General features: G+C 40.7%; 1 protein-coding gene and 1 long non-coding RNA gene across 2 annotated transcripts in view; both read right to left on the bottom strand.

Moving 5' to 3' along the window:
- The window catches only part of LOC111967159 (uncharacterized), a 32827-nt gene extending 13035 nt beyond the window's left edge, over positions 1-19792 (bottom strand). Inside the window, exons 1-5 of the mRNA XM_023992022.2 lie at positions 19643-19792; positions 9415-9498; positions 9181-9289; positions 9047-9094; positions 8844-8931 (exon numbers count right to left, since the gene is read on the bottom strand). Coding sequence (XP_023847790.1) covers positions 8844-8931; positions 9047-9094; positions 9181-9289; positions 9415-9490 — 321 coding nt within the window. The 5' untranslated portion in view covers positions 9491-9498; positions 19643-19792. The remainder of the gene's footprint in view (positions 1-8843; positions 8932-9046; positions 9095-9180; positions 9290-9414; positions 9499-19642) is intronic.
- Positions 19793-22671: 2879 nt separating this feature from the next.
- Positions 22672-24661, bottom strand: LOC139028078 (uncharacterized). The gene is made up of 2 exons (XR_011480252.1): positions 24422-24661; positions 22672-23059 (listed from the first exon to the last, which is right to left on the bottom strand). It is a non-coding gene; the product is annotated as an uncharacterized lncRNA (long non-coding RNA).
- Between the last annotated feature and the right edge of the window lie 239 nt (positions 24662-24900).

Genomic DNA, 24900 nt, shown 5'->3' with positions numbered 1-24900 from the left:
TAAATGTAATGGTCGCATTAGCTCACTGCTAATACAGAATTGTTGTTACAGATTCATGCTATCTACACCATCAACATCTAGCCTTGCAGATCTAATTTGCTGTCTCCTATCTACAGTGCCTCCGGAAAGTATTCAGACCCCTTGACTTTTTCAACATTTTGTTAAGTTACAGCCTTATTCTAAAATGAGTTCAAAGAGTTCAGTCTTGGTTTCATCAGAYCAGAGAATCTGGTTTCTCATGCTACCCACCACTGCGACCTATATGCTCTCTTTGGCTGGTCCTCGCTTCATACTCKTCGCCAAACCCACTGGCTCCAGGTCATCTACAAGTCTCTGCTAGGTAAAGCCCCGCCTTATCTCAGCTCACTGGTCACCATAGCAGCACCCACCCGTAGCACGGGCTCCAGCAGGTATATCTCWCTGGTCACCCCCAAAGCCAATTCTTCCTTCGGCCGCCTCTCCTTCCAGTTCTCTGCTGCCAATGACTGGAACGAACTGCAAAAATCTCTGAAGCTGGAGGCTCTTACCTCCCTCACTAGCTTTAAGCACGAGCTGTCAGAGCAGCTCACAGAATCCCACTGCACCTGTACATAGCTCATCTGTAAATAGCCCATCTGTCAGTTCGTCGTAATGATGAGACCAAGGCGCAGCATGATATGAATACATCTTCCTTTAAATAAAGAAAGAACACTAAACAAACTAACAAAACGAATGTGAAGCTATGAACAGCGAGTGCTGAAACAGGCAACTACACATAGACAATAACCCACAAAACCCAAATGGAAAATGGCAACCTAAATAGGATCCCCAATCAGAGACAACGATAAACAGCTGTCTCTGATTGGGAACCAATTCAGGCCACCATAGACCTATAATAAACCTAGACTAACAAACACCCCTAGATATACAAAAACCCTAGACATAACAAACAAGCATACCCCCCTCGTCCACACCTGACCTGACCAAAATAATACATAAATATAGAAAACTAAGGTCAGGGCGTGACACCATGCAATCTACCTCATCCCATACTGTATTTATTTTATTTATCTTGCTCCCTTGCACCCCAGTATCTCTACTTGCACATTCATCTTCTGCACACCCTACCATTCCAGTGTTTAATTTCTATATTGTAATTACTTCGCCACCATGGCCTATTTATTGCCTACCTCTCTCATCCTACTTCATTTGCACATGCTGTATATATGTATTCTACTGTATTATTGATTGTATGTTTGTTTATTCCATATGTAAACTCTGTGTTGTATGTGGTCAGCTCTAGAAAGAGTCTTGGTGGTTCCAAAATTCTTCCATTTAAGAATAATGGAGGCCACTGTGTTCTTGGGGACATTCAATGCTGCAGACATTTTTTGGTACCCTTCCCCAGATCTGCGCCTTGACACAATCCTGTCTCAGAGCTCTACGGACAATTCCTYTGACCTCATGGCTTGGTTTTTGCTCTGACATGCACTGTCAACTGTGGGACCTTGTATAGACAGGTGTGTGCCTTTTCAAATCATGTCCAATCAATTGAATTTACCACAGGTGGACTCCAATCAAGTTGTMGAAACATCTCAAGGATGATCAATGTAAACAGGATGCAACTGAGCTCAATTTCAAGTCTCATAGCAAAGGGTCTGAATACGTATGTAAATACGTTATTTCAGTTTTTTGATTTGATTTGCATAAATGTATAATAACCTGTTTTTGCTTTGTCATTATAGGGTATTGTGTGTAGATTGCTGAGGATTTGTAATTATTTAATCCATTTTAGAATTAGCTGTAACATAACAAAATGTAGAAAAAGTCAAGGGGTCTGAATACTTTCCAAAGGCACTATATTATCATGTTCTTGTATTTTGTCATTGTTGTCATTGTTTATGTCCTACGCCAGGACATGGAAATCGATTCTATCGTAGTCCATGTGGGTTTTAATGGCATTATGAAGGGCAGCTCTGTTGAAACACTAATAAAAGACCCATCATATCTGGCCCTGTGCCCTCTCTGAATCGTGGCATTGAAYGCTTTAGTGGGATTATTTTTCTTCACAACTGGCTAAGTGATTATTGTTGACAATTTCTACACCTTTTGGAAACAAAACACGTTTTATAAGGAGGATGGGATCCACCCGAATAATTATGGTTCCTGGATCCTTTCACAGCATTATATGGCTGTGTTGAGACAATGACATATCAATGACCCAATCCCAGCTCAGTTAATCCCTACCATTGTGTCGCTGAGTTGTCATAATGCTTCAGCAAATGTACATTAAACCAGGGGCCTTGGTAGACAAAATGTAAGTAACCTCATTTATGTCCCTCTAACTGCCGTGAATGCTTCTGCTGATCCTACAGCTATTGTATACAGGTATCATGTGCCTATGAACCAGAGTTATACTGTTAGCAATGAGAAGGTGTGCACTAGCAGGAAATTCACGGTGTGCAGCTCACCCTGCAYTAACATAAATAACATKAGCATTTCTACTTCTGCTAAGCTTCCAAGTAAAGTAATGAAAACAATCAAGCATTCCAGAAAGGTGCTAAAAAAAGGCCACGTTAACATTTGTATCTTAAGAAACATGGTTCATGAAATTAATAACTTGCTATTAACAGATGACATTCATATTCTGATTATCTCTGAAACTCACATAGATAATACCTTTGATGATACAGTGGTAGCAATGCATTGTTATAACATCTACAGAAAAAAACAGAAATGCCAATGGTGGAGGTGTTGCTGTTTATATTCAGTACCACATTCCTGTAAAGCTTAGAGAGGATCTCATGTTAAATACTATTGAAATAATATGGCTACAGGTTCACCTACCTCACCTAAAGCCTATTCTTGTGGGAAGCTGCTATAGACCACCAAGTGCTACTAGTCACTATCTAGAGAACATGTGTGAAATGATTGATAATGTATGTGATATCAACAGAGAGGTATATTTTCTGGATGATTTAAATATTGACTGGCTTTCATCAAGCTGCCCACTCAAGAAAAAGCTTCAAACTGTAACCAGTGCCTGCAACCTGGTTCAGGTTATCAGTCAACCTACCAGGGTATTGATCACATGTATTTAACACATCCTTACTAATGCTGCAGAAATTTGCCTAAAAGCAGTATCCAGATCCATCGGATGTAATGATCACAATATAGTAACCCTCTCTAGAAAAACCAAAGTTCCAATGACTGGGCCTAATATAGTGTGTAAGAGTTCCTRCAATAAATGTTTTAGTGATTCCTATGTTGTTGATGTAAATAATATTTGTTGGCTCGTGGTGTGTATTGAGGAACAACCAGACGCTGCACTTGAAACATTCATGAAATTGCTTATTCCAGTTACTAATAAGCATGCACCCATTAAGAAAATGACTGTAAAAACTGTTAAATCTTCGTGGATTGATGAGGAATTGAAAAATGTTATGGTTGAAAGGGATGAGACAAAAGGAATGGCAAATAAGTTGGGTGTATTTCTGTGTGTAATAAAGCCCTTTTGGGGGGGAAAACTCATTCATATTGGTTGGGCCTGGCTCCCCAATGGGAGGGCCTATGTCCTCCCAGGCTCACCCATGGCTGCTCCCCTGCACAGTCATGTGAAATCCATAGATTAGGACTTCATTTATTTATTTCAAATGACTGACTTCCTTCTATGAACTGTAAGCTAAGGACCCTGGGACTAAACACCTCCCTCTGCAACTGGATACTGGACTTCCTGACAGGCCGGCCCCAGGTGGTAAGGGTAGGCAACACCTACAGACCCGSGTTCGATCCCAGGTTGTGTCATAGCCAGCCGTGACCAGGAGACCCATGAGGCAGCGCACAATTTGCCCAGCGTCGTCCGGGTTGGGGGAGAGTTTGGCCGGCGGGGATTTTCGCRCTCTAGTGACTACTTGTGGCGGGCCTGGCTCCTGCAAGCTGACTTCACTCACCAGCTGGACGGTGTTTCCTCTGACCCATTAGTGCGRCTGGCTTCCGGGTTAAGTGAGCAGTGTGTCAAGAAGAAGTGCGGCTTGGCGGGGTCGTGTTTCGGAGGATGCTTGGCTATCGACCTTCGCCTCTCCCTAGTCCGTAGGGGAGTTGCAGAGATGGGACAAGACTGTACCTACCATTTGGATATCACGAAATTGGGGAGAAAAAGGTGAAAAAGTAAAAATAAATAAACGGTAGGCAAAAACACATCTGYTATGCTGATCTTCAACACTTCGGAGGAAGTCATGACAGTATCCCCCCTTGACGCGCGGCTCAAGCAGCGCAGCGACCCCGAGCTCGGAGAYGACCCGGAGGGCGAGGCGCAGGGCGATCCGGACGAAGACGGTGGAACTCCTGCAGCATTGAAGGGTCCAACACGTCCTCGACTGGAACCCAGCACCTCTCCTCCGGACCGTACCCCTCCCACTCCACGAGATACTGAAGGCCCCTCGCCCCCGATGTCCAGAGGGGGTGGAGGAACCTCCCGCACCTCAGACTCCTGGAGCGGACCAGCCACCTCCGGCCTGAGGAGAGACACAAGGAACGAGGGGTTAATACGGTAATCGGGTGGAAGTTGTAACCTATAACAAACCTCRTTCACTCTCCTCAGGACTTTAAATGGCCCCACAAACCGCGGACCCAGCTTCCGGCAGGGCAGGCGGAGGTGCAGGTTTCGGGTCGAGAGCCAGACCTCACTGCGGTGGYGATCTGCGTTCTCCTTTTGGYYATCACAGCCTGCTGAAGGTGAACATGGACAGCCTCCCATGTCTCCTCCTCGCGCCTGAACCAGTTGTCCACCGCAGGAACCTCGGTCTGACTCTGATGCCAAGGCGCCAGAACCYGGCTGGTACCCCAGTACACACAGGAAGGGAGAGAGGTTAGTGGAGGAGTGGCGAAGCAAGTTCTGTGCCATCTCAGCCCATGGCACGAAYGCCGACCACTCCCCCGGCCGGTCGTAGCAATAGGACCACAGAAACCTGCCCACATCCTGGTTTACTCTCTCCACCTGCCCATTACTCTCGGGGTAAAACCCTGAAGTAAGGCTGATCGAGACCCCCAGACGTTCCATGAACGCCTTCCAGRCCCTARACGTGAACTGGGGACCCCGATCAGACACTATATCCTCAGGCACCCCGTAGTGCCAGAAGACGTGCGTAAACAAGGCCTCTGCAGTCTGTAGGGCCGTAGGGAGACCGGGCAGAGGGAGGAGACGACAGGACTTTGAGAAACGATCCACAACGACCAGGATCACGGTGTTACGCTGTGAGAGTGGAAGATCGGTCAGAAAATCCATCGTCAGGTGTGACCAAGGCCGTTGTGGAACGGGTAAGTGGTGTAGCTTACCTCTGGGCAGGTGCCTAGGAGCCTTACACTGGGCGCACACCGAACAGGAGGAAACATAATCCCTCACGTCCTTAGCCAAGGTAGGCCACCAGTACCTCCCGCTCAAACAGCGCACTGTCCGACCGATCCCAGGATGACCAGAGGAGGGTGACGTGTGGGCTCAATAGATCAACCGGTCACGAACAGCAGACGGGACATACAGACGCCTAGCGGGACACTGGACGGGAGCGGGCTCTGCATGTAAYGCCTGCTCAATGTCCGTGTCCAGCTCCCACACTACCGGCGCCACCAGGCAGGAGGCGGGGAGTATGGGAGTGGGATCCATGGGCCGCTCCTCTGTGTCATACAGCCGAGACAATGCGTCTGCCTTCACATTCTGGGAGCCTGGTCTGTAGGAAAGGGTAAACACAAAACGGGTGAAAAACAWGGCCCACCTTGCCTGGCGAKGGTTCAGTTTCCCCGCCGCCCGGATGTACTCCAGATTACGGTGGTCAGTCCAGATGAGAAAAGGGTGTCTAGCCCCCTCAAGCCAATGTCTCCACGCCTTCAGGGCCTTGACGAGAGCCAACAACTCCCGGTCCCCCACGTCATAGTTTCGCTCCGCCGGGCTGAGCTTCTTCGAGAAGAAGACACAAGGGTGGAGCTTCGGTGGCGTACCCGAGCGCTGAGAGAGCACAGCTCCTATCCCAGCCTCGGATGCGGCCACCTCCACTATGAACGCCAAAGAGGGATCCGGATGGGCCAGCACGGGAGCCGAGGTAAACAAAGCCCTCAGGTGACTGAAWGCCCTGTCTGCCTCAGCTGTCCACTGCAAGCGCACCGGGCCCCCCTTCAGCAGTGACGTAATGGGAGCCGCTACCTGACCAAAACTCCGGATAAACCTCCGGTAGTAGTTGGCAAACCCTAAGAATCGCTGCACCTCCTTCCCCGGGGTGGGAGTCGGCCAATTATGCACGGCTGAAATGCGGTCACTATCCATCTCCACCCCTGAGGTGGAAATGCGATACCCTAGGAAGGAGACGGACTGCTGGAAGAACAGGCATTTCTCAGCCTTGATGTACAGGTCATGCTCCAACAGGCAACCAAGCACCCTGTGCACCAGGGACACATGCTCGGCGCGTGCAGCGGAGYATATCAAAATGTCATTAATATACACCACTACACCCTGCCCRTGCAGGTCCCTGAAAATCTCGTCTACAAAGGCTTGGAAGACTGATGGCACATTCATCAACCTGTACAGCATGACGAGGTATTCATAGTGCCCTGAGGTGGTACTGAAAGCCGTCTTCTACTCGTCTTCCTCCCGGATACGAACCAGGTTGTAAGCGCTCCTGAGATCTAGTTTGGTGAAGAAGCGCGCCCCGTGCATTGACTCAATCACTGTGGCTATGAGCGGTAGCGGGTAACTATACCTCACAGTGATCAAACTCTTACAATCAACAATACCGGACAAGGACATGTGGGGAACAGAGGGTAAATACACAACATGTAATTGATGGGATTGAAACCAGGTGTGATGGAAGACAAGACAAAACAAATGGAAAATGAAAGGTGGATCGGCGATGGCTAGAAGACTGGTGACGTCGACCGCCGAACGTCGCCYGAACAAGGAGAGGGACCGACTTCGGAGGAAGTCGTGACACACCAACAAACTATCATGGTCCAAACACACCAAGAAAGTTGTGAAGAGGGCAAGACAACACCTATTCCCCCTCAGGAGACGGAAAMGATTTGGCATGGGTCCTCAGATCCTCAAAAGTGCTACTGCTGCACCATTGAGAKCATCCTGACTGGTTGCATCACAGCCTGGTATGGCAACTGCCTTGCATCCGACCGCAAGGCGCTACAGAGGGCAGTGAGTACGAACCAGTACATCACTGGGGCCAAGATTCCTGTCATCCAGGACATCTATACCAGGCAATATCAGAGGAAGGGCCTAACAATTGCCACCCATGCGGTGCTGGAGTGCCAAGTATAGGTCCAAAAGGCTCCTTAACAGCTTCCACCCCCAAGCCAACAGCTGAACAGCTAATCAAATGGCTWCCCRGACACATTTGCATTCACCCTTTTTTTACGCTACTGCTACTCGCTGTTTATTATCTATTGATAGTCACTTTACCCCTACCTACATGTACATATTACCTCAATTCCCTCGACTAACCTGTACCCCCACACATTGACTCGGTACTGGTACACCCTGTATATAGCCTCGTTATTGTTATTTTATTGTGTTACTTTTTTATACTTTTGTTTATTTAGTAAATATTTTCTTCACTCTTATTTTTCTTAAAACTGCATTGTTGGTTAAGGGCTTGTTGGTTAAGGGTTAAGCATTTCACAGTAAGGTCTACACCTGTTGTATTCGGCACATGTGACAAATACAATTTGATTTGATTTGAACTCAGTAAAATCTTCATTATTATATTATTATATYATTATTATAAATTATATTATTGCATGTTGCATTTATATTTTTGTTCAGTGTATACAGTGCATTCGTAAAGTATTCAGACCCCTTGGCTATTTCCACTTTTTGTTACATTACAGCCTTGTTCTAAAATGGATTAAATCAAATGTTTTCCTATAACTAGCCATTTATAGAATATTGTCACAGATAGAACAATGAGCCAGATATTTCACCAGATGTAATGTGAAGCATCCTATTGGTGTTTCCACTCACTACCAAATATGGTGATGAGAGGAAGCCCAGTGGCCAGCAGTGGGAGAAGATGGAGCGAGATGGATTTTGGCCAACATTCTGAAAATCTCAATGATTAAACATTTGATATCCATACAGTTTTCTGTTACCAAAACTAGAATCTGTAGCAAATGGAGTGGACTGCATTTTGTAGACTTTRGGTAAGGGCGAATTGAGCTATTGCACACGTGCACTTCACAGAGTAGGTGTTCCCAAACGGAAATATGCAAATAAATGCTAGAACAAGCCAATAGGATCTCACTAGCTTGTGCTTGGCTCTGCCCACGTCCTTGTTTGGTCTGCCCACTATGAAACGACAGGCTCTGGTCTATCCTGGGTTAGTTATAAAAAATCTTAGATTTTGCGTTGTAAGCTGCTGACTCAAGACCTGACGCTGACGCTGATTCCACGGTAAMATGTCCAGATTTTGTATTTACACTCATGATTGCACCAAAAGGAAGATAGTTCCTACATGATAGAATTCTGATCTTGAGTCCTTTCTTTCACCCTGTGAACCCCGTTCATTGCTGCATATATTATTACATATTTTTTCTATGGTTACAGTCATCAAAGATTGAATTGCATTAATCAGATCTAATGATTTACCGGTGGAGTGCTGCTATGTCGGTGCTGCTATGATTTGCGGTGGGGTAATGCTATATTGACTAGCCTATATATTATTAATAACCTACCAATTCCAGTTAACACATTTCAATTAAATGACTGGAATAAATATGAATAAAGATATGCTACTGTACATGTCTGTACTAGAATTACAATTATAGCTCATAAATAACTATTCATACATGCAGCTTAACAGACACTTTCTTACCTGGTCCATTTGAATGACGCATGTTGTAAAATTGTCACATCCCCTAAGACCATCAAATAAAGCCATGGGCTTTTTCTCCACATATGCCCTGAGGAAATACAATAGATGAGTACTACCTAAATCATTTGCTGTTATGTAATTCCTCTTTCAAGTCTGTACTGGGCAATAATACATTTTGTCACTTCTCTGAGTGGATATGTTACCTGTAATTGCTGAATCTCTTTGTCCTGGTCCCGTGCATTATTATCTCTCTAAACAGAGATAAACAATATTGAACATCTCATTCAACAATGGCTAAGAGAGGTTTGACAGAGACATCAAGRCTAAATTAACTCACCTGGTGTCTGCTCCTGTGGTCCTACGTGTCATTTGATCAGGTAATCCTTTCAATCTGTGCAGCGCAGCCACATCARACCTCAACTCATCCCAGTCTTTGTCCTCAAGTTCTAYGGAAAGAAGTTAATTATTGTTAATATTTTACACAGTCTTTAAAATGTGGAATACAAAACAACTACACTAAATTAAACCCACTTTTAAACTTGCATTGTATTGTGAAAACAGCACTTCTTACCAAACTCTTTTGTTAGTCCAAGGAGACACACAAGGAGCATGACCCTCAGTGCACCTTGAAATCCTTGTCCCGCCATTACAACTCCTGCCAAAACATTTGATAGTGAAACATACAGGTCGAATACAACAAAAAGGGTTCAAAAAAGGGTTCTTCCGCTGTCCCCATAGGAGAATCCTTTTAGGTTTTACCAGGAACCAAAAGGGCTCTTAAAATTGTTTTCCTATGGGGACAGCCTGAAGAACCCTTTTAGGTTCTAGATAGCACTTTTTTTTAAAGAGTGTAGGCAGTGGGATCACAATTTGTTAAACTCAAAGCAATCATTTTCACTGTAGCCCACAGACATCCCTTAGAACGTTGGTTTCACGTTTGGTTTATGTGGGAAATCCTCCAAAACAGGAAATAACACATTGTCTCTGAAGTGTGAATAACACCTCAAAGTCCAGTCCAGTCACATACACCACCTTTTTTTGTCTTCAGTTATGGTTGCAAAGTCAACTGATGAAGTTCAACAAAAAGTTTGGGTTACGGATGTAAGTAGAGTCACGGGTTGCCAAACGACCTAACGACCTATGGAATCTTGTGATATACATCTACAATTTATTCACAGTGGTGGAAAAAGTACCCAGTTAAGAAAAAAAGTAAAGATACCTTAATAGAAAATTACTCAAGTGAAAGTGAAAGTCACCCAGTAAAATTCTACTTGAGTAAAACTATTTGGTTTTAAATATACTTAAGTATCAAAAGTAAATGTAATTGCTAATATATACTTTGTATCAAAAGAAAATTATTATCGAGATCATAATTTCAAATTCCTTATTTTAAGCAAACCAGAAGRCACCGGTTTCTTGTTTTTAAAAWTTATGGATAGCCAGGGGCACATTCCAACACCCAGATATCATTTTAAAATGAAGCATGTGTGTTAAGTGAGTCCGCCAGATCAGAAGCAGTATGGATGACCRKGGATGTTCTCTTGATAAGTACGTGAATTTGACAATTTTCCTGTCCTGCTAAGCATTCAAAATGTAATGAGTACTTTTGGGTGTCGAAAATGTATGGAGTAAAAAGTACATTATTTTCATTAGGACTGTAGTGAAGTAAAAGTAAAAGTTGTAAAAATTATAAATAGGAAAGTGCAGATACCCCAAAAAACGACTTACGTAGTTATGTAAACAGAGAGGTGTACTTTCCTGGGGACCTTAATATTGACTGGGTTTCATCAAGCTGCCCGTTCAAGAGAAAGCTTCTCACTAACCAGGTTATTAATCAACCTACCAGGATGTTTACAAACACTRCAGGAACAAGATCATCCACATGTATCGGATCACATGTTTACTAATACTGTAGAACTTTGTTCTAAAGCTGTATTAGTACCTATTGGATGCAGTGATCACAATATTGTGGCTATATCCAGGAAAGCCAAAGTTCCAAAAGCTGGGCCTAAAATAGTGTATAAGTGATCATACAAAATATTTTGCTGTGACTGTTATGTGGATGATGTTAAAAAAACGTGTGGGTCTGATGTGATTAATAAGGAGCATCCAGATGCTGCACTTGATGAATTTATGAAATTACTTCTTCCAATTATTGATAAACATGCACCTGTTAAGAAACTGACTGTTAGAACTGTTAAGGCTCCATGGATTGATGAGGAATTGAAAAACTGTATGGTTGAAAGAGATGGGGCTAAATGAGTGGCTAATAAGTYTGGCTGACTAAACTCAACAACAAAAAAGAAGAAACTGTATTATGTGCTAACTGTGCCACTAGAGATCCTGTCCAGCCTCTGTCCCAGCCAGCTCATGCACGCTGACACGGTGTTTCCTCCGACACATTGGTGCGGCTGGCTTCCGGGTTAAGCAGGTATTGTGTCAAGAAGTAGTGCGGCTTGGCTGGGTCGTGTTTAGAAGGACACACGGCTCTCAATCTTCGCCTCTCCCGAGTCCGTACGGGAGTTGCAGCGATGGGACAAGACTGTAACTACCAATTGAATACAACAAAATTGGGGAGAAAAAGGGATTAAAAAATATTGGAGAAAAAAAGGAAGAGAAATTCAACTCCATCTTTCATCGAATCACATGACTTATTCATCACAAAACCATTTGATGTTGCCAATTATTTTAATGATTACTTAATTGGCAAAGTGGGCAAACTTAGGCAGGAAATGCAAACAACGAACAGTGAGCCATCGTATTCATGCATAAAAAAAACAAATAATGAAAGAAAAGAATTGCAAGTTTGAATTTTGTAAAGTTAGTGTGGGAGAGGTGTAAAAATTATTGTTAACGATCAATAATGACAAACCTCGGAAAGCCTTGAGGGAAGCTAAAGTAATTCCACTACCCAAAAGTGGTAAAGCGGCCTATACTAGTTCTAACAGCAGAACTATAAGCTTGCTGCCAGCTCTTAGCAAACTGTTGGAAAAGAATGTGTTTGACCAAATACAATGCTATTTCTCTGTAAACAAATTAACAACAGACTTTCAGCATGCTTATAGAGAAGGGTACTCAACATGTACTGCGCTGACACAAGTGATTGATGATTGTTTGAAAGAAATTGATAATAAGAAGATTGTGGGAGCTGTACTGTTAGATTTCACGGCAGCCTTTGATATTATTGGCCATAACCTGTTGTTGAAAAAACGTAAGTGTTATGACTTTTCAACCTCTGCCATATTGTGGATTCAGAGCTATCTACAGTTGACGTCGGAAGTTTACATACACCTTAGCCAAATACCCTTAATTAAACTCAGTTTTTCAAAATTCCTGACATTTAATCCAAGTAAAAATTCCCTGTCTTAGATCAGTTCGGATCACCACTTTATTTTAAGAAAGTGAAATGTCAGAATAATAGATTTATCTCAGCTTTTATTTCTTTCATCACATTCCCAGTGGGTCAGAAGTTTACATACTGTCACGCCCTGCCCACAGAGAGGCTTTTATTCTCTATTTTGGTTAGGCCAGGGTGTGACTAGGATGGGCATTCTAGTTTCTTTATTTCTATGTTTTCTGTTTCTATGTTTCTATGTTTTGGCCGGGTATGGTTCTCAGTCAGGGACAGCTGTCTATCGTTGTCTCTGATTGGGAATCATACTTAGGCAGCCTGTTTTTCCACCTTAAGTGTGGGTAGTTGTCTGTGTTAGTGGCCTGTATAGCCCTAGTCAGCTTCACGTTCATTTTTGTTGTTTCTTGTTTTTGTTGGCGACATTCATAATAAAAAGAATTGTACGCTCACCACGCTGCATCTTGGTCCGGTCATTTCCACCCTGACGACGATCGTGACACATACACTCAATTAGCATTTGGTAGCATTGCCTTTGAATTGTTTAACTTGGGTCAAACGTTTCGGGTAGCAAGCTTCCCACAATAAAATTTACGGTAAGTACATTTTTGACCAATCCTCCTGACAGAGCTGGTGTAACCGAGTCAGGTTTGTAGGCCTCCTTGCTCCCACAAATGTTCTATAGGATTGAGGTCAGGGCTTTGTGATGGCCACTCCAGTACCTTGACTTTGTTGTCCTTAAGCCATTTTGTCACAACTTTGGAAGTATGCTTGGGGTCATTATTCATTTGGAAGACCCATTTGCGACCAAGCTTTAACTTCCTGACTGATGTCTTGAGATGTTGCTTCAATATATCCACAAAATGTTCCTTCCATGTGATGCCATCTATTTTGTGAAGTGCACCAGTCCCTCCTGCAGCAAAGCACCCCCACAACATGATGCTGCCACCCCTGTGCTTCACGGTTGGGATGGTGTTCTTCGGCTTGCAAGCATCTCCCTTTTTCCTCCAAACATAACGATGGTCATTATGGCCAAACAGTTCTATTTTTGTTTCATCAGACCAGAGGACATATCTCCAAAAAGTACAATCTTTGCCCCCATGTGTTGCAAACCGTAGTCTGGCTTTTTTATGGCGGTTTTGGAGCAGTGGCTTCTTCCTTGCTGAGCGGCCTTTCAGGTTAAGTCGATATAGGACTCGTTTTACTGTGGATATAGATACTTTTGTACCTGTTTCCTCCAGCATCTTCACAAGGTCCTTTGCTGTTGTTCTGGGATTGATTCGCACTTTTTGCACCAAAGTACGTTCATCTCTAGGAGACAAAGTGTCTCCTTCCTGAGCGGTATGGCGGCTGCGTGGTCCCATGGTGTTTATACTTGCATACGATTGTTTGTACAGATGAACGTGGTACCTTCAGGCATTTGGAAATTGCTCTCAAGGATGAACCAGACTTGTGGAGGTCTACAATTTTTTTCTGCGGTCTTGGCTGATTTTTTTTGATTTTCCCATAATGTCAAGCAAAGAGGCACTGAGTTTGAAGGTAGGCCTTGAAATACATCCACAGGTACACCTCCAATTGACTCAAATTATGTCAATTAGCCAATCAGAAGCTTCTAAAGCCATGACATCATTTTCTGGAATTTTCCTAGCTGTTTAAAGGCACAGTCAACTTAGTGTATGTAAACTTCTGACCCACTGGAATTGTGATACAGTGAATTATAAGTGAAATAAACTGTATGTAAACAATTGTTAGAAAAATTACTTGTGCCATACACAAGGTAGATATCCTAACCGACTTGCCAAAACTATAGTTTGTTAACAAGAAATTTGTGGAGTGGTTGAAAAACGAGTTTTAATGGCTCCAACCTAAGTGTATGTAAACTTCCGACTTCAACTGTATCTAACAGAACTCAAAAGGTTTTCTTTAATAGAAGCTTCTCTAATGTCAAACATGCAACGTGTGGTGTACTGCAGGGCAGCTCTCTAGCCCCTCTACTCTTTTATATTTTTACCAATGACCTGCCACGGGCATTAAACAAAACATGGGTGTCCATGTATGCTGATGATTCAACCATATACGCATCAGCAAACACAGCTAATGAAGTCACTGAAACCCTTAACAAAGCATTGCAGTCTGTTTTGGAATGGGTGGCCAGTAATAAACTGGTCTTGGACATCTCTAAAACTAAGAGCATTGTATTTGGTACAAATCATTCCCTTAGTTCTAAACTTCAGCTGAATCTGGTAATGAATGGTGTGACTAAATTACTTGACGTTACCTTAGATTGTAAACTGTCATGGTCAAAACATATAAATTCAATGGTTGTAAATATGGGGAGAGGTCTGTCCGTAATAAAGAGATGCTCTGCTTTTTTGACACCACATTCCAAAAAGCAAGTCCTGCAGGCTCTAGTTTTGTCTTATCTTGATTATTGTCCTGTCGTGTGGTCGAGTGCTGCAAGGAAAGACCTAGTAAAGCTGCAGCTGGCCCAGAACAGAGCGACACGTCTTGATCTTCATTGTAATCAGAGGGCTAATATAAATACTATGCATGCCAGTCTCTCTTGGCTAAGAGTTGAGGAGAAACTGACTGCATCACTTCTTCTTTTTATAAGAAACATTCATATGTTGAAATCCCAAATTGTTTGCATAATCAATTTACACACAGCTCTGACACACACACTTACCCCACCAGACATGCCACCAGGGGTCTTTTCACAGTCCCCAAATCCAGAACAAATTCAAGAAAGCCACAGTATTATATTGAGCCATTATTGCATGGAACTCCGTTCCATCTCATATTGCTCAAATTTTCAGCAAACCTGGTTTCAAAAAACAGATAAAGCAACACCACATGGCACAACTCCTCTCCCCAATTTGACCTAGATAGTTTGTGTGCATGTATTGCTGTATAGGCTATGTGTGCCTTTTTTGTTTATATTTTTATTAATGTAGTTCTGTCCTTGAGCTGTTCTTGTCTATTAATGTTCTGTATTATGTCATGTTTCATGTTTTGTGTGGACCCCAGGAAGAGTAGCTGTTGCTTTTGTAATAACCATCCTCAATATGGCTTGACATTAACCAGGTTTCCATCCAACCTTTTTATGCGAGTAAAGTACATGTCGGATAAAAAACGTAGACCAAAATGTCGACATTACAAAATACGCTAGACAGGGTGCGATCTTTTTGTCTCTGTAAAATTAATTATGCGTGAAATGGTGGTGGAAATTATTTTATGCACAAATATTGATATAACAGCCATCATATCGAACTAAACTTGGAATGGTCCTTCCACTACGACTCAGGAAAGCATGCAGTTTATTAGGCTACAGATGAAATAAATTATAGTTAACTTCACAGGGTGGTGAAAACGCACGGTGATGAGCTTGATGCTCCTTTCAATAAATATCAAGGGTCATATTCTGGTGACGTGATGATCGATGCTTGGCTGCCGTTTGACAAGTAAGAACAATCTCGCACGTTTGTGCATAATAATCTCATCATAAAGTAGGCTATACCCGCACTGTACTGTACTGTATCTGCAAGCTGTTGGCTAAAGTGCACGTTCCAGTACCAGAGTGGGCACATGGGCTGTACCTTTGCAACATTTTTTGTGACAACAATCAGTAGGCCTAGTGGAAAATGTGATGGAAACCCATTTAACTTGTATTATTTATTCCTTACATGGGAATTTAACCTCAAAGGTGATTTTTATGTGCACTACATATTTACGCACGTACTTTATCCTGAACAAGTCAATTAGATAGAAACAGAACTCTGATGGGAAATTGCGCATTTTTTTTATGCAGATTTTAAAATATTCACATAAAAATAATCTGTCGCCAATCGGATGGAAACCTACCTATAGACACACTAAAGACTCTGGCAAGTGCGCTAGTCCAGTGTCACTTTGATTATGCGTGCACATCATGGTTCACCAGCAGCACTAAACATCTAAAGAATAAACTACAAACCCGCCAAAACAAGCTTGTAAGCATTGTCCTTAAACTCCTCCCTCATACTCATTTGGAGGTCGAGCATTTTAAGCAGCTAGGCTGGTTATCTGTGTCAAAAAAAGAGTAGTATTAATTCAACGTGATCTGATCGACAAAATTATCACGTACTCAGACCCAGGTACCTATCCAACTATTTTTTATTTGTCAGAGATGTCCACCAGCATAATACCACAGCAGATACTCTAATATTCACTGTTTTAAATTAGTCTATCTGATAAGAACACATTTTTATATACCGGCGCTTTTTAAAAGAATGTAAAAAGTGAACAGTAAAACCTTTTATTGTCTGTATCTCTGTAATGTTTCTATATCTATGCAATTGTATATGTATTTATGCCAAAAAATATGGACCAAAATGGAAATAAGTCCCTGACTTTATTGTGCAATCCCAGTCGGAACTGTTTCGGTTGTTTGTTCGTGTTTTTGTTATTTTGTTCCGTGTTCAGTTGATTTATTAAAAATCTAATTATGGACACTTACCACGCTGCACATTGGTCCGACTTTTCCTACTCCTCCTCAGACGAAGWGGAGAATCGTTACAACCCCAGAGTTAATACTTGGTGGAAACACCCTTGGCAGCCATTACAGCTGTGAATAATTTTGAATAAGATTCTTAGGGCAACATTTATCCATTGTTTTTGTAAAAATTGCTCAAGCTCATTCAATTTGGTTAGGAGTCATTGATGGACAGCAATATTCAAACCTTGTCTCTGATTTTCAAGCAAATTTGCGTCAAGACTGAGTTTGGACCACTCAGAAATGGGTATGCTCGTCACCAGCAGGGACTGGGGAGTTTGTCAAGATCAAAAGAAAGATGAAAGGAGAAAAGCCCAGATAAAAAGTTAAGGAAAACCTTGCCTCAGTCTTCTGAATACTTACCCCTGGGATAGAGTTTTATTTTTAAGCAGGACAATTACACACATTTTAATGCCAAAGACATACCAGAATGGCTTTCTAAGAAGCAGCAGTTGCATGTATTCATGGATGCCAAAAGAAGCCAGGCTTTCCCCAAAAATAGAACAACATACTGTATATATACTTTAAATAATATTTTGTTTATCTGTGATTCAGAATTGTCTTTCAATTCGCAAGAGGCTGAATGTATCTCACCGAAGAAAGCATCCGGGGATAGCAAAACCGCGCCCCTCTGTCTCTGTACGTGTAGCCCATCTATCTGGTGCTGTCTGGTCAAAAATAATATGACATTGTTGCCGCCTGTAGCATTGAATGCAAGGGAAGCCAGCGAGCATTTGGCCTCCCTTGCTAAAAAAGTGTAAAATAATAGCCAATCAACGTTGAGCTTAACTGGGTGAGCTCAGCTGTGAATAGTCCTGGTGCACCCCAAAAAAAAGACAACCAAAACTAAAAGCCGTATGACGGAGTCATAGACCATTTCTTCAATGGTCTATGGCATTGGCGTTTCTCTACAAGTAGGGTGAGTCAACATGTTTTTTCTGCTTGCATGAAAGCACACACACAGAAATCAGAACCCACACACACACACACACAGAAATCAGAACCCCCACACACACACACACACACAGAAATCAGAACACACACACACACACAGAAATCAGAACCATGGACAGCCAAATCATATTTAGCTTACATTGATTGAACCAAATTGTTTTTGGTATCTTTTAGTTGTCACTGTATTAGACTAAGCAGAGGTGATTTGATTGATGTTGAAATGTTGAAGTTGAAATGATGCTGGAATAGTGGAGGCAGCTCCTGTTTTCTTTGAGACTCTCTGTGGTTGTAAATCAATAGTTGTTTAGTAGTTAATAAATGTTGGAAACATTAACTTGGTTGACCGTGTGTAGGTCATGTAACTGTTTGTTACATGTAATATGCTTTGTGGACTTCCATGGACAGAGGTTGCTCTCTGGTTTTGTCATGAAACAAAGGTGTGGGTAAATTTATTCGGCCACTGTGTCTTCTTATTGTCTTGGCCTTTAGGACTATATATCACGGTCGCAAGGCATATGTACTAACAGGTTATAGAGCAAACAACGTAATTATCACAACACATAGGTTGTAATATGGCTTTCCCTGGTGATTTTACCCACAGCTACTGAGAGGTCGTAAGTGTTCCTGAGTGGTCTATAGTTTCAGTCCTGACAAAGTTTGAATAATGCTGTCCATCATTGACTCCTAACCAAATTTACGGAGCTCAAGTAATTTTGACATAAACAATGGATATATGTTGCCCTAAAGAGTTTAGCAAAGTTGGTTAAATGTATTCAAAAATAATTCACAGCTCTAATGGCTGCCAAAGCCATTACTCAGATTTGAGTACGTGAACTCTGATTTCCATACATTGACTCTGTACCGGTACCCCCTGTGTATAGCCTCGCTATTGTTATTTACTGCTGCTCTTTAATTATTTGTTGCTTTTATTTTCTATTTTTTACTTAAACACTTTTTTTTCTTTAAACTTCTTAAAGCATTGTTGGTTAAGGGCTTGTAAGTAAGCATTTCACTATAAGGTCTACACCTGTTGTATTCGGCGCATGTGACAAATAGCATTTGATTTGATTTGATTCAAAGGTGTTTCCACCTAGTTTGAACTCTGGGGTGTGAAGACATATGCATTCAAGACTGCATTTTTATTAATTTTGACATTTTTCTATAATTTTTCTTTCACTTTGGAAATGTGAAGTAGGTTGTGTATATCTGTAGGAAAACAATTTAATATTTATTGGGTATTTTTAAGCAGCTGACTTTCTCTAGGCACTGTAATAGAGATTCCCATTGAAGTTGATATTCAACGGTGGGTGTACCGGCAGCCATCTTTCTGGTGGTAATTGGAAGTTGAAATTTCAATGCAATTTAAATGTCAATGGTATACCAGCTAAATTGCAGTGGTCTGAAGGGATAGGTCCATTCTATTTCTATTATTGAAATGACAGCCACCCTGTATTCAATAGCATGCTGTGTCTCAACCAATGATGGGCCCAACAAAAACACCTCAGATGATGTAAAATAGGGTCTAAGCTACAACATATCTGAAAAATACACAAATCTGAGTTTGCACGTTTTAAGATCATTTATGTCCAAAAATAAAAACAACATTAAAAACAATCTAGAATTCAAAAATAGTTTGACAACCCTGTTTGAAAGCTTTCAAGTTATATCAAACTCAACTGTTTATCTTTTTCAGTGATGAAGACATGTCTCATGGTGGTGTGGGGTCTGCAAAATGGGTCAACTTTGAGCACCTTTATCTCCTGAGTATTTTGGCATTCAGGTCCAAAAAGTAAGGGATTGAATTCATATGGAACGGCCCATTAGATTAAATATGCTGCAAAACCATCACATAAATCCCCATCACCTTGTATAGATATTCATGTGTCCCCATCACCTTGTATAGATTTTCATGTTTCACTAGGTCAATAAAAGAAGTAAAAAAAATATGAAAATATTGTCAGTTACCTTGATCCTGGCCTGGATTCGAAGATACATTCAGTTTGTCTGACAACAGTTTCTCTGAATCCGCCTCCCGCAAACCATGCACTTACTATATACTGTTCAGTCAAAACAGAAGTGAAAGTGGGAACCTAAAATAGAGCACACAGTGATGCAATCTCCATAGACAAACATTGGCAGTACAATTGCCTTACTAAAGAGCTCAGTGACTTTCAACGTGGCACCTTTCCAACAAATCAGTTTGCAATATCTGTCTTGGTAGAGATGCCCCGGTCAACTGTAAGTGCTGTTATTGTGAAGTGGAAACAAAAGTCGCAAAGTGGTAGGCCACAAAAATTCACAGAACAGGACAGCTGAGTGCTGAAGCACGTAGCGCTTAAAAGTAATCTGTCCTCGGTTGCAACACTCACTACCGAGTTCCAAACTGCCTCTGGAAGCAAAGTCAGTACAATAACTGTTAGTCGGGAGCTTCGTAAAATAGGTTTCCATGGCCGAGCAGCGGCACACAAGCCTAAGATCACCATGTGTATTGCCACGCGTCAGCTGGAGTGATCTAAAGCTTGCTGCCATTGGACTTTGGTGCAGTAAAAATGCGTTCTCTGGAGTGATGAATCATGCTTCACCATTTGGCAGTCCGACAGACGAATCTGGGTTTGGCGTAGACCAAACATTTGCCAGCAATCAGTCATCACTTCTTCCATGTCTTTTCAAATCATCCCTTGGTGTGGACATTCTTCCGTCTTATGAGAGGGGTGAAAGGGGCATTCCTATTGGAGTATTATCTTTGGAGTGGATTGCTTTTGGTGATGGAGTTATGGTGTGACAGAGAGAATACAGTAGACGGCATGTGTCAAAAAAGTGATTGATGAGGTATTTTATGGGTCACGTGTTTATGCCCATATATGTACCTTCTGTCCGGAAGTTCTCACGGTATCGAGTGAGTGTTTATGTAACCTGATAGTGCAGCTGTTCATTTGAAGTAAAGCCTGTGTTTACATTAAAGCTGTCAAGGTGATTGATGGGTAGTGACCTCGTTGAACTGTGGAATGTGTTTGAAGCAATGTTTTTTTCTAATCAATTCAGCAGTAGGGGGCTATATGTACATAAGGAAAGCCATAAACAGTTGTTTTTTCCCGAGGATGTCATGACCTCTGTCTATCCCCCGTGTGTGTGTGTGTGTGTGTGTGTGTGTGTGTGTGTGTGTGTGTGTGTGTGTGTGTGTGTGTGTGTGTGTGTGTGTGTGTGTGTGTGTGTGTGTGTGTGTGTGTGTGTGTGTGTGTGTGTCTGTCTGTCTGTGTCTCTGCAGGGGTGTTTCAAACAATGTTTTTTTCTAAACAATTCAACAATAGGAGGGGATATATATATATATATATATATATCTATATATAACGATACCCAAACAACAGGGGATTTTTCCTAGGGTGGGAATCAACAAAAAAAGGTTTATACCCCTTACAACCCAAGGAGAGCTGCTCTCCAGGGGGTGGCTGTCACAGTCAATCATGCCATCCTCTTTTTGAATGGGTAATTGTACTCTTTAAGTTGGGCCCTTTACTTATGACTTAAACAGATTAATTTTTACCCCCTAATAATTAATTCAGTGGGCTAAATCAGGTGTTTCTTGGTGGTCTTAAACAAATCTATAGTGAAACAAAAGCCTACACTTTACACACATGGTTATTGACTTAAAAAAAGACACCATTAACATGTCAGATATAGTTTAAATGTATTCATTTTTGAGTTTGCAACCCAATATGCCACTTTAAATACATCACAGAAAACTGAAATGTAACAAAATGCCTATTGTGTTTATTGAGCTCTACACTGAGATGCTCAGTTGGTCAATATTCCCCCTTGAGTAGAGTCCTTTTCTATTTTTTATTTACATGTTTATAATCCAAAAGTATATTTTTAGAGTGGAGTGAAATATTGTTTATGTTAAACTGTAGAGAACAAGAACCTTTGGTGAATCAAAGAGTCACTGATGTTTAATATACAGTACTACACATATCCAGAAGACATGTCCGTACTGTAGTACTACACTATTACACTGTTATGTACTACTAATGTACTAGTATCTAGGATGTTAAGGAATATCTATAGGGGGGAACATGTACAATATATTACACATTCCCCACAGCATCGAAGGATGCATACACTGACACTGACATTGTATTTTGTTATGTGAAAGTAGCATAAGTATGTGTAAAGAGTTTACAATTTGGTTTCAAAGTTCAGAACATGTCTCTTGTTAAAATTGAGATGGGGTACATATATTATGTATTTCAATTTCTTACACATTCTTAATAATACTTTTGAGTTGTAGACACGTTCTTCAGAGGTTATAATACAAATACATATTTTGATTTAGTTCAGCATTGAGTTGTTTTTTACATGTAATCTAAGATCTTAACAACCTAATACATATACAACTTTTTTCAYTCACCCCAGGGCTATATTAAACCTGAAGGTTTCATTTGGGTTATAATAATGATTTACAAATGAAAAAGTCAGTAGTTCATTGCATATTATGTAATTGTGGATTCGATTCTTTTTAATTATTTATTGAGACGTGAATAAAAAAATGTGTTATCACATCAACAACATCATAATCTTTCAGAATGTACCTGTTTTCAGTATAGAAAGACATGTATACAGTTTATATGACATATTTTTGTGTTTTGTCTTAATGATTGTTCTTTAGTAAATAGGAAACTCAACAGTGTGTTAGTCCGAGAAACATTAATTAGATAGTTGTTTTATGTTTGTGAAACCTTGAAATGTACACAATGAGAAGTGATTTTGTAACAACAGTTTTGAATGGGTAATTGTATCAAATATATATCCTTGTATGTTTGAATTAGAGCTCATTTAAAATGTTTTCATCACTGCCCGGTAAACACATTCTTGTAAGTTGGAGCTACTGTACGTGATTATATTGGGGCTGCTGTACAGATTTGAGCACTTGACAAGACGTTGACATTTCTGGGTATGTCTCACCTGTAACATAATAATAATAAAGATTATGATAATAATAATGTTCTATTATTTTTTATAATAATACATATCTGTCATCAACCAAATGTATTTCTTAAAACCCCTTTTTGCATCAGTAGTTGTCACAAAGTGTTTTACAGAAACCCAGTCTATAAAAGCTATGACCTATCAATGCACATGCCGAAGCACAGCATCTAGGAAACACTCCCTAGAAGTCATAAACCTAGGAACAACATTATAGAGGAACCATGCTCTGAGGGTTGTGCTGAGTGGACATTTAAGAGTACATGTGCCCCTTATTGTTATTCAAGATGTTCCAACGTTCGTAGATGACCCTCAGGGTCATATAATAACCAGGGCGACTGTAGAGTGGGCAAAAGTTCAACACTCAGGAGTCAATGTCATGTCTTTTGTCTTTTTCACAGCCTGAGAGAGAGAGAAAGAGAGAAAGAGAGAGAGAATATATTACATAAAGTTATCACATATGCACACTATGTAACACATTATATTAATAATTGCCTAAAAATTGTATGTCATTGTCTTTCAGAACTGTTGCAATACAAAATGTTGAAACTTTGTTAAATATTTGTTACTTTGGTATACATTGAGTGAAATGGTATACATTGAGAGAGAGAGAGTAATATTACACAATTAAATAATAGATCATCACTCACACACACAGACATGTCTTCATAGTTGTTCATAGTTTATTATCATAGTTTGATCATAGTTTGTCATAGTTTCTAATTATTGTTTCTAATCACAGTTTGAACATAGTTGGCCATGGTTTCTAATCATACTTTCTAATCGTAGTTTCTAATCATACTTTCTAATCGTAGTTTCTAATCATACTTTCTAATCATATCATACTTTCTAATCATATCATACTTCTAATCATACTTTCTAATCGTACTTTCTAATCATATCATACTTTCTAATCATATCATACTTTCTAATCATACTTTCTAATCATATCATACTTTCTAATCATACTTTCTAATCATACTTTCTAATCATACTTTCTAATCATATCATACTTTCTAATCATACTTTCTAATCATACTTTCTAATCATATACTTTCTAATCATATCATACTTTCTAATCATACTTTCTAATCATATCATACTTTCTAATCATACTTTCTAATCATACTTTCTAATCATACTTTCTAATCATATCATACTTTCTAATTACATTTACATTTAAGTCATTTAGCAGACGCTCTTATCCAGAGTGACTTACAAATTGGTGCATTCACCTTATGATATCCAGTGGAACAACCACTTTACAATAGTGCATCAAACTTTTTAAGGGGGGGGGGGTTAGAAGGATTACTTTATCCTATCCTAGGTATTCCTTAAAGAGGTGGGGTTTCAGGTGTCTCCGGAAGGTGGTGATTGACTCCGCTGACCTGGCGTCGTGAGGGAGTTTGTTCCACCATTGGGGTGCCAGAGCAGCGAACAGTTTTGACTGTTCTAATCATACTTTCTAATCATACTTTCTAATCATACTTTCTAATCATATCATACTTTCTAATCATATCATACTTTCTAATCATACTTTCTAATGATACTTTCTAGTCTGAGAGGTTTGATATAATAAGAGGGTCAACTAGACCCTAAGAGGGCAGAAGCTATTGTTTACAAACAGTATGAATAAAAACAATGGTTCAATGGATAAATAGCCTTCATTTTGAAAAACATACATGTCAATGAAAACAATTAAGACATATCATTCTTAAATAATATATATCTATATACAAACATCACATTGAATATTCAACTCACCTTCAAAAAGCTCCATGAGGAAGGAAGGATTCCCAGATGATCTTTTAGCTGTTCTGTCTTCATGCTGTTCTGGGCTGATGGCTGTTGGAGAGGGAAGGGACAGTTGAGTGAGCTGCGGCCTTTTATGGCCCTGTCTCTGGGAGCCTGTCAGCTTGTGACATGATGAGAGAGTGAAAGAGGGCCGCCCTGTAAGATATGTTGTGCTACAAACATACTTCTATTTGAAGAGATTTCTGACCATTCAGGGATCTACTACAGTCAGTACAAACAGTCATGAAAAAATTATAAAAAAATTAATGTCTACACTAAAGAATGTGAATTTGGTCATAAAAATACTTGTTGACAAGTTATATGCATGGAAATAAAGATGCTTAAAATATTTGACATTCTGGAGAGATTTCTGGACACTATAGGGGCCTCCTAGGCCTTGTTAAGGACAAATGTCTATAAAGATGGATTGGTATGAGATATCTGTTCCA

This window comes from Salvelinus sp. IW2-2015, linkage group LG8 (assembly GCF_002910315.2).
Source record: "Salvelinus sp. IW2-2015 linkage group LG8, ASM291031v2, whole genome shotgun sequence".
NCBI classification, from domain to species: Eukaryota; Metazoa; Chordata; class Actinopteri; order Salmoniformes; family Salmonidae; genus Salvelinus; species Salvelinus sp. IW2-2015.
The sequence above is the reverse complement of the archived record's forward strand: the minus strand, read 5'-3'. Positions and strand labels throughout refer to the sequence as shown.